The 10971-nt window shown below is 32.6% G+C and overlaps 1 protein-coding gene across 1 annotated transcript; it reads right to left on the bottom strand.

The window, feature by feature from the left end:
* Window positions 1-1594: 1594 nt before the first annotated feature.
* LOC139885881 (protein FATTY ACID EXPORT 3, chloroplastic-like) lies at window positions 1595-8395 on the bottom strand. The gene is made up of 3 exons (XM_071869636.1): window positions 8349-8395; window positions 1804-2193; window positions 1595-1737 (listed from the first exon to the last, which is right to left on the bottom strand). Exons 2-3 carry the CDS (start codon window positions 2080-2082, stop codon window positions 1729-1731), a joined length of 288 nt encoding a protein of 95 aa, XP_071725737.1. The 5' UTR covers window positions 2083-2193; window positions 8349-8395; the 3' UTR covers window positions 1595-1728.
* Between the last annotated feature and the right edge of the window lie 2576 nt (window positions 8396-10971).

Here is a 10971-nt window from a genome sequence, read left to right as displayed (position 1 = left end):
ACGAAAAATTGAGGTTTTGCTATTTAAAACAATCTATGTTGCATTATCGTTTTCAGATAGCATACCTGCACGTTAAGTAATAGAACAAACTATCTTAACTGGAATCAAGTAAGACATAAACAAATGAACAATACATATGCTAGTAGTAAGACAATAAATGGGTGTTTGGTTGTTCTTAATGAAAGTAAGATTTAATAATGAATAACCAGATCAGCGAATCAAAAGCAATATCATTTATCCAAAACATTTAGAATAATAAGTTCATATGAAAATCCATACAACCTTAAATGCAACATCTCAAACATTAGCCTCAGATGGAAAAACATAGGAGAAATGACGTAGTGCTAAATAGCTGTAGAGTACATTCCAGTAGCAACTCCAAGGGCTTTTAGCATACCAATGCAATGATTGCAAAACGCTTTGGAAGGGTTGGCATCTCATCCGTTACAATTCGACCACGGTGCCTTATTAATAGTATTGAAAAATGATTTGCCACATACCTGTTTTGAAATTACACATTGCATTGTGTGTGTGTGTATATATATATATATATATATATATATATATATATATATATATATATATATATATATATATATATAATAATAATAATTATTATTATTTAATGATTCAAAGCATGAAATACATCCATTCCACATAACTACCAATGATTCACATATACGTATAATAACATTCAAAGGAAAAACTAAACAATTAATTGAAATTACCCGAAAGTGTTGACTTGAGCTAAGAATAAATGGATAATCCTTCATAGGCAGGACTCGATTTCCAACAACTAACACTAACGTAACCGCAGACCAAAATATTATTCTACTATTCGTATTTACCGGAGCTTGTGATTTTGAACCACTCGATTGAACCACAAAATTAGGGGTTCAAATACGAACAGTTTCATGTAACTGACATCGAATCCATACGCATTGTTCCTGATCGAAGAATAAGATCGCATCGAGTAGTAAGAATTTGTAAATGACAAATCATTACACATGAGCACTAAACAATATATGCATAATGTGTGACAGAGGGATGCTAGGTTGTGGTTGTTACAAAATATACGTTAAAAATACCATTTGTTCCAATACAACATGGGTCACCCATTTTGCTACTGTGTCTAGAATAGGCGAATAGCAACTATTATTTCTGGTATATATTTTTCTTTCAATAAGATCATGAAGTCCCAACATAATTAGTGTTATTTTAACAATCAAGAGTACGTTTTAAATGTGGTGGCATTCTGACCCACCTAAGTCAGCTCATTTATTTAATTTGCTGATAATATAATGTCTGAAACATGCTGGATAGGTGAAAAACTTCCAATTTATTTATAACTATAGGCTTGAACATAGATAACGAAGAAAACTAAATTCATGTTCTCTCGTAGACAATAACTTAAAACAGATAACGAAGACGACTATGAAAATGTGACAATTTTATTAAAAAAGATCACGCAATGAAGTAAAATAAGTAATGATACAAACGATATATAATTTTTATTATTCACAACACATTATACATTCTATTTACTAAATCATTTTCAAACTGAAATCATAAACGCATTTCATTACTACTCACCTGTGCAAAGCATTAAGAAATATAAAAAATTCCATATCTAAAACATTGCAGATTTAAAAAACTATTACCAGAGCACCAACGAATTCCAGATGAATACAGTTGCAGCTCTTCATTTGATCAATATAAGTCAGATCTTCATATATCCTATACAAAGATAACGTACATCAAATGTTGAATAAAGCACACTGATACATGACATAATAGCCTTACCGTATGGGATATCAACATAAAAATCAGAATTTGTGACACATCTTTCAAGTCATCGCTTGAAGACGCAAATGTTTTAACAATATCCTTCACTGGTTCAGGAGAGTTTTGGGCAGCTGCAGACATATACACTTTACCTTCTTCAGTAAGTTCCTCAGCAATCACAAACAAATCTTCACTTGCTTTATCCGCTTGGATCTTTAATTTCTCTGATGTGTCCTTCAGTACCACTATAGCTTTCTTTATAAACTCTTCGTATGCTTCTTCGAAAATATTCAACATTTTCAATGCTTGTTCTTTATAAGACGCCAAAGTTTGTTTCCAGGCTTCATCAGCTTCTTCAGCTTTATCTTTTAACTTACTTGCCTCATCTTCTACTTCAATCTCTGAAGACTTCTAAAAATGCAAACAGAGAGCATCATTAGTCATCACCTTATGCTTTATAAAGTTCAACTCTGAGACAAATTTCAGGACCCATATTTTAATAAATTCGAGAAAAAATTCCTAATTAAATTATTATGTATACACTTTCACTTCCTTCTTCGAGGGACAACTTTAGTGTAACATCCTTGAATCGGGCCTAGGTGGATTTGACCTTTTTGCCCTTTAAGTGAATTTTAGTGCGTTTTAATGTGATTATTATATATTATTTGTTTATATTAAATTGTTAGCCTAATGGGTTCGTTTTGTGACAAGGGGCACAAAACATATCAGTTTATCTAATTCGGGCCTCGTTTGGGTTGTCGAATGAGGTACGATGTGTTTAAGATAACTGGTAAATACCCGTGTGTTATAATGTATGGGTTTTAACACCCATTTAATTGCTAGTGACCGATTTTTTTTCCCATTCCAACATGTCACGACATTTTCACCAATTTCACCTAGTTCTTATCTACTAAAAACCCAGCTTTAATTCTTGTTGATTAAATTCAAACTTAACAATTTGATTTCATGCATCATAACAACTCCAAAACAGGTTGGTGTTTCTAATTTCTTGATTAATCAATGCTTTTTTTAGGGTTCTTGCTAAAAATTATGAAAAGTGCAAATTAGTGCAAATTGGTGCTTTAATCTTGGGTGTTCTTGGACTAATTCAACTTTACAAACTGATTTGGTATATCATCAATAGATTATGAACATATTTGTACCTTTAATTTGGTGTTTTATCTTGAATAAATTAGTGTTCTTGACTAAAATGATGAAATGTACAATTTGTGTTAAATCTTGTTCATAAGTGTGTTATTTTACTTGTTAGATGCTAGTTAAATATTATATGTATGTTAGAACATCATTGTGAACCTTTGATATGGTCAAAAAACTGCTCGAACCTCAAATTTCGGGGTCGAAACGCGGCTGGACAGCGGCGTTTGCTGCTGCTATTTTTTTAGCTGCTGTGCAGCTTTTTCTGCTGCTGTTTCAGCTGTAATTTCGCAGCTTCCAGCTTCTATTTGCTGCTGTTTTTGCAGCCTTGTAGTGCCTTTGTTTTGGTGGTTCATGTGTTGGTTTGTTCGCCCGTTTAACCTTTCACCCGTTTGCATAAATTGGGACTTTTAATTAGTACTAACTTGATATTGTTTCGGATTAAATATAATTGTATGCACATATGAGATTGTATGATTTATATAATTATGTAGGTGTATAGGTGTATATGTGTGCATGTATGTGTTGATTACCCGTTTTGCTCGCGACCCGTTCGAATGGTTTTGGGCATTGCGTATATATCTATATATATATATATAGGGGCAGGATCAATGGGGAAGTAACCAATCGGGGGGAAGCGGGGGAAAGCAAAATTTTTTTATTTTTTTCGTTTTTGTTTTTGGAATTTTTTTTTCCGGCATCAAGATCACACGAAAATATGAACATTTAGAAGATACACTTCGTGATGAATGTTATTATTTAGGTGAGAAAACGATCGACAAAAATAACATTCAAGATAATATTGTTCGTGAAGAATATGAACATTTTTTTTCATGTTTTGTGAAGTAAAATTTAGCCCGATTTAGAGTTTAGGGTTTAGGGTTTAGAGTTTGGTGTTTTGGGTTTATGGAATAAACCCAAAACACCAAACCCTAAACCCTAAACCGTTCGTGTTAAAAACTCAATCTAAATCCTAAATCTAAACCCTAAATCTAAACCCTAAACCCTAAATTTCTAAACCCTAATATCTAAACCCTAATATCTAAACCCCAATAGCTAAAACCTCAAAATACGCTCGAAAAACACGATAATTGTTATATATTACTTCTTCGAGCGTTTTCCCGCCAAAATAAAAACATTTATCACAAAATGTCTCTACTAAATGTTCATATTTTCATCTCATCTATAATGTTCGTGAACAAAGTTTTTTCAAAAAACGAAAAAAAAAATTTGCTTCCCCCCGAATGGTTACTTTCCCTCTTGATCCTACCACTATATATATATACATATATATACATATATATATATATACATATATATACTATGCATATATATATATATATGTGTATACAGATATATATATATATGAGCATATATATATATATATATATATATATATATAGACAGATACATATAGATGGATACATATATATGTATATACGCGGTCGCCCGTTTTGACGTTGAACCGGTTGTATGGTTTGACTTACCATATCGATATTATTATGATATGTTGTGTCTATATATATATATATATATATATATATATATATATATATATATATATATATATATATATATATATATATATATATATATATATATATATAGTGGTAGGATCAAGAGGGAAGTAACCATTCGGGGGGAAACGGGGGGAAGCAAATTTTTTTTTTTTTTTCATTTTTTGAAAAAACTTTGTTCACGAATATTATAGATGAGATGAAAATATGAACATTTAGTAGAGACACTTTGTGATAAATGTTTTTATTTTGGCGGGAAAACGCTCGAAGAAGTAATATATAACAATTATCGTGTTTTTCGAGCGTATTTTGAGGTTTTAGCTATTGGGGTTTAGATATTAGGGTTTAGATATTAGAGTTTAGAAATTTAGGGTTTAGATTTAGGATTTAGATTGAGTTTTTAACACGAACGGTTTAGAGTTTAGGGTTTGGTGTTTTGGGTTTATGGAATAAACCCAAAACCCTAAACCCTAAACCCTAAACTCTAAATCGGGCTAAATTTTACTTCACAAAACATGGAAAAAAAACGTTCATATTCTTCACGAACAATATTATCTTGAATGTTATTTTTGTCGATCGTTTTCCCGCCTTTATAATAACATTCATCACGAAGTGTCTCTTCTAAATGTTCATATTTTCGTGTGATCTTGATGCCGGAAAAAAAAATTTCAAAAAAAACGAAAAAAAAATAAAAATTTACTTCCCCCCGCTTGGTTACTTCCCCATTGATACTGGGGAAGTAACCAATCGGGGGGAAGCAAATTTTTATTTTTTTTTTCGTTTTTTTTTTTGAATTTTTTTTTTCCGGCATCAAGATCACACAAAAATATGAACATTTAGAAGAGACACTTCGTGATGAATGTTATTATTTAGGCGGGAAAACGATCGGCAAAAATAACATTCAAGATAATATTGTTCGTGAAGAATATGAACGTTTTTTTTATGTTTTGTGAAGTAAAATTTAGCCCGATTTAGAGTTTAGGGTTTAGGGTTTAGGGTTTGGTGTTTTGGGTTTATGGAATAAAGCCAAAACACCAAACCCTAAACCCTAAACTCTAAACCGTACGTGTTAAAAACTCAATCTAAATCCTAAATCTAAACCCTAAATCTAAACCCTAAACCCTAAATTTCTAAACCCTAATATCTAAATCCTATAAACCCTAATATCTAAATCCTAATATCTAAACCCCAATAGCTAAAACCTCAAAATACGCTCGAAAAACACGATAATTGTTATATATTACTTCTTCGAGCGTTTTCCAGCCAAAATAAAAACATTTATCACAAAGTGTCTCTACTAAATGTTCATATTTTCATCTCATCTATAATGTTCGTGAACAAAGTTTTTTCAAAAAACGAAAAGAAAAAAAAAATTTGCTTCCCTCCGCTTCCCCTCGATTGGTTACTTCCCCATTGATCCTACCCCTATATATATATATATATATATATATATATATATATATATATATATATATATATATATATATAGGGGCAGGATCAATGGGGAAGTAACCAATCGGGGGGAAGCAAAAAAAAAAATTTTCGTTTTTTTTTGGAATTTTTTTTTCCAGCATCAAGATCACACGAAAATATGAACATTTAGAAGAGGCACTTCGTGATGAATGTTATTATTTAGGCGGGAAAACGATCGACAAAAATAACATTCAAGATAATATTGTTCGTGAAGAATATGAACGTTTTTTTTTCTTCATGTTTTGTGAAGTAAAATTTAGCCCGATTTAGAGTTTAGGGTTTGGTGTTTTGGGTTTATTCCATAAACCCAAAACACCAAACCCTAAACTCTAAACCGTTCGTGTTAAAAACTCAATCTAAATCCTAAATCTAAACCCTAATATCTAAACCCTAATATCTAAACCCCAATAGCTAAAACCTCAAAATACGCTCGAAAAACACGATAATTGTTATATATTACTTCTTCGAGCGTTTTCCCGCCAAAATAAAAACATTTATCACAAAGTGTCTCTACTAAATGTTCATATTTTCATCCCATCTATAATGTTCGTGAACAAAGTTTTTTCAAAAAACGAAGAAAAAAAAAAGTTTTTGCTTCTCCCCGCTTCCCCCGATTGGTTACTTCCCTCTTGATCCTATATATATATATATATATATATATATATATATATATATATATATATATATATATATATATATATATATATATATATATATATATATGGCTCTATTGAGTCGACTGCAATCGTCGATTTGATGGCGACTTGACTGACTCTTAGAGCCTAAATTAAATTTCAGGCAGGATTTAAAACTCATGGAAATTTGATTCTACCATTTTCATGGCGTCTATTATTATTATTATTTTTTAAAAATAAAACCGTTTTCCTACTTAAAGGCCGGAGGTCCTCTCGGAAGCAATCTCTTTATCCGTCGAATAAAGAGATGGATGACTTTCTCTACTCTTGAGAGTGTTTCACTCTGGGTGGAAAAATGACTTATCTTTATTCTCGGATAGGGGAAGGATTGTCTACATATTACCTCCCCCCATACACCACTCATGTAGTATTGGGTATTGTTGTTGTTGTTGTTGTGTATATATATATATATATATATATATATATATATATATATATATATATATATTGTGTATAATGTTATATTGTTAGTAATTGGGATACAATTTACTAACTTGTGAGTATTGTTCTAAGGTGATACAGACTAGGAGAAGACTCAGTGACATTAGACTACTGAGTTTTGCTGGTAATCAGTGTGACTAACCTACAGTTGTAGTGTAAAGTAGTAAGTTGTGCTACTATATCCGTAGGTTGCCATGTGTCGGAAGATGGCTTGACCTTAGATTGTGTATATGTGTTCCCATTACATGATTATATGATCTCAGTTGTTATGTGCACATAATGGTAGTCCCGACTAAGTTGGAATGGTCGGAGATAAAGAGGTCAACTTAGTTGGAATGGTTGGGTCCACGTGCTACTGATTGTTGAGTATAGTATTGAATGACGCATCCCCTGCGTTCGGATAACTATACTGTGGATTGAGTAGCAGGGACTATCGGTAAGCCCTAACCTGATCAATTACTGGCTAATGGCCCGTACAAGCCGCCGATCCTCTTGAGCCGTTGAGCGGTTGTTGTTGTTACCCTGTTGTTGTTAGTTGTGGCTATAGGGTATCATTTATTACTGTATGCTAGATCTGTAGTTTCGTTTCACTCACTTAGCCCTGTGCTAACCCCTCATTTTCCCTGCAGGTCGACTGTTGCATGCTTGTTAGATTTAAGGGAGACGGACTGTTGGAAGATATGTTTGACAAGTCGAAAACTCTGATGTCGTGTATTTTGTAATAAGATTACAATATTATTGTTTTAACATAACACCAGGATTTTACATAGTGACGTGTTATACATGCGTCTTTTATATATTTGTATTGGAATAAATAAACAGTCTTTGCGCTGTGGGAAAAAAAAAAAGCAGGGTGTCATATTTAGGTGCCCCATATTTTCAAAGTTCGGATATTTGATTACTTTTCTTGGCAATTTTTGCAACTTTCTTGTATTTTTCGCTTTTCTCTTTCTTTCAATCCAATCCAAATAAACAATGCAGAACCAAATTTCCAAATACAAAATCATTTAAAAAACCAAAAAGTAGCAACCTGAAAAACCTCAACTTCACACTACTATGAGGCCTACTACAATGTAAATCCAATCTTACGTGAAACTTAAAAACATCATGAAACTATCTCTACTATTATATAAACTAAACGTATCTTTTTCAAACATGACTACTAATCTCAAAATGTCGTTCGTGCAAATTTTCAGCAGTAATTAAAACATGAGACCACAAAGAATGCATATACATGTATAAAGTGACCGTTAAAGCAGATTGACGACAGAATAGTGTGTACCTTCAGACTGAAGACGACCACACGTTTCAGCGAGCATCAATTTCTGAGGCGAAATAGAAGACTGTTAAAATCATAAACATCATTAACAAAATAACAAAGAGTCAAACACCCGATGCACATATCAAATTTCAAATTAACATATCTAAACAATGGAATAAAAATGAAAAATAACACAACCCATTCAAAAAGGAGAGGTGAATGATTAAAACAAAGAGAAAACATGAAACCCTAACCTGAAACAATTGCTTCAAACGAATTGTTGATTACCGAGGCTAAGAAGGCCTAAAACCATTTAGTGAAAATAGAGAGATCAGGTGGAAGGAAGGTATTGTATGTATTTGATTGAAAAAAATGAAGTGAAAGTGGAGCTCGAATTTTCAGGGATAAAGGCGACCAAAAAAAAAGACGGGCTGGGCTGAGTCGGAATCGTGTGGCAGTTGATCCAGATTTGGTATAAATGTAAACTTATTGTCATGAATTTAGGGTTTTAAAGATGAAGATTTGAAGATTAAGATATAGGGTTTGAGTGAAGTCTGGAAGAAGGTAGAAGGTAGAGGCAGTTTGAAGAAGTAGGGGTATACGGTCGGGTATTTTGTGTTTGAGTAGATCCAAACAGTATAACATTGAAGTTAAGTGTGTTTAGCCAATAGGATTGTGGACAAATTACGTTAATTGAGTCAAATGGGTTATCTAAAGTGACTAAAGAAAATGATAAAGGTGATACTCTATTAAATTTTAACAGTACGTGTTTAATTAATGGAAGTTTAGCCCATTAATTAATCTATTACGTAGTAGTATTATTGATGGGAAATTGATGAAAATACACTTTTTTTAAGGCTTCAAATAAAATACACTTTTTAAAAAAAAATTGTTTTTTTACACCATTCGGTAGACGGGATTTCTGTCTACCACCTTTATATGTCGCCTACTATCATTTTTACAAAGTAGTAGACAGTAACAACACGGTAGTAGACAGTGAGAACAAAGCAGTAGACAGCCAATTACAAGGTAGCTGACCGTCTACTGCCTTGTTGTTACTGTCTACTACCTTGTTGTAGGTGTCGACTGATGTATTATTGGTGTCGACACCTACAACAACGTAGTAGACAATAACAACAAGGCAGTAGACGGTCAGCTACCTTGTAATTGTCTGTCTACTGCTTTGTTCTCACTGTCTACTACCTTGTTACTGTCTACTACTTTGTAAAAATGGTAGTAGACGACATATAAAGGTGGTAGACAGAAATCCCGTCTACTGAATGGCGTAAAAAGACAATCTTTTTTAAAAAAGTATATTTTGTTTGAAGGCTTAAAAAAAAGTGTATTTCCCATTATTGATTGATTTCCCTTTCAGAAAATGGATGGATACAGGAAGTTTAATTAGCCCACTAACATCTTTTGAGTGATAACTGGACTCAACATTTATTCCTGAGTACGTTCAATTCATTGTGTCCAAGTATAAAGCTAGTTTGATGTCTTTGTGTCTGGTTTCTCATTTAATATGATATATGGAGCATTGATTGATTGATTTTGAGAAAACTATGTCGCTGCTGCTGTTATTTTGGATGAATATATTGAAGAACAGGTTCACGTTTATAAGTAAAACTGATGTCGGTTTGTTTCAGAGATGTAATATCCGGTTTATTTATGTATGTGTTGTTATTGGTATTTATTATTATTATCAAGTCTGAGAAGATTTTTGAAGAATATGAGAATAGTATTGTTGTTATTTGAAGGTCAGTTTGACTTCAAGTCTGAGAAGATTTTTGAAGAATATGAGAATAGTATTGTTGTTATTTGAAGGTCAGTTTGACTTTAAAAAGTCAAACTATTATTATGAGAAGCTATGATTTGATTTGATGGTTACCATATTTAATGGGGGTTAAAATTGGGAACCCTTTGTATCGGTACAAATTTGGTGTTAAATCTGAATTTTACAGATGTTTCTTGTCACACAAACACATAAGGCAAAGTAGCAGAAACATCGTCATCAACACCTGTCAACAAGGACACATTTTTTAGAACCACTTTCTTTGCTGGTTTCTACTTTACATTACACTATAACAAACTAATACAACACACTCAACCAAACTTTACTTACTATTTAACTTTAGTATAAATTCTAAAGGTCTTCCATAAACCTCAAAACATGTGCATACCATAATAAGCACCTATGAAAATCAAATCAAATAATACTTAACTAGATCCGAATCGGCCCGCCCGATGCGGCGGGGCCTTTCAGGTTGCATATTTATATTTAACGTAGCGTTGTGTATTTACAGAGTTAAAAACGTGTTGCTACGGGTGTGTTTGAATACGTGTGGGTAGCACCTAGTATACCTAATTGTCTGCGCGTTTTTAACGCCGAGAAAATCGCGTTAAAAAGGGGATGGAACCATCAATATGATGTAGTTAGTTTAGGTTGTTTATTATACGTGTGTATATATTATGAAAGATATGCAGAAATATTTATCGTTTTTTAAAAAATGTCCGTTTCGCGTATAATTAGTTGCGTTGTGTTCGTAAAATTATTTCGAGTTGAACGGTGATGTCGGAAAAATTTAACTTGCGGTGAGCGAGAAGATACGGTCCGTTAGAAATTTGGGTGGAGTTTTTTTTTTTT

The sequence above is a fragment of the Rutidosis leptorrhynchoides genome, chromosome 1, assembly GCF_046630445.1.
Source record: "Rutidosis leptorrhynchoides isolate AG116_Rl617_1_P2 chromosome 1, CSIRO_AGI_Rlap_v1, whole genome shotgun sequence".
Lineage (NCBI taxonomy): Eukaryota > Viridiplantae > Streptophyta > Magnoliopsida > Asterales > Asteraceae > Rutidosis > Rutidosis leptorrhynchoides.
This window is presented reverse-complemented; position numbering and strand designations above follow the sequence as displayed.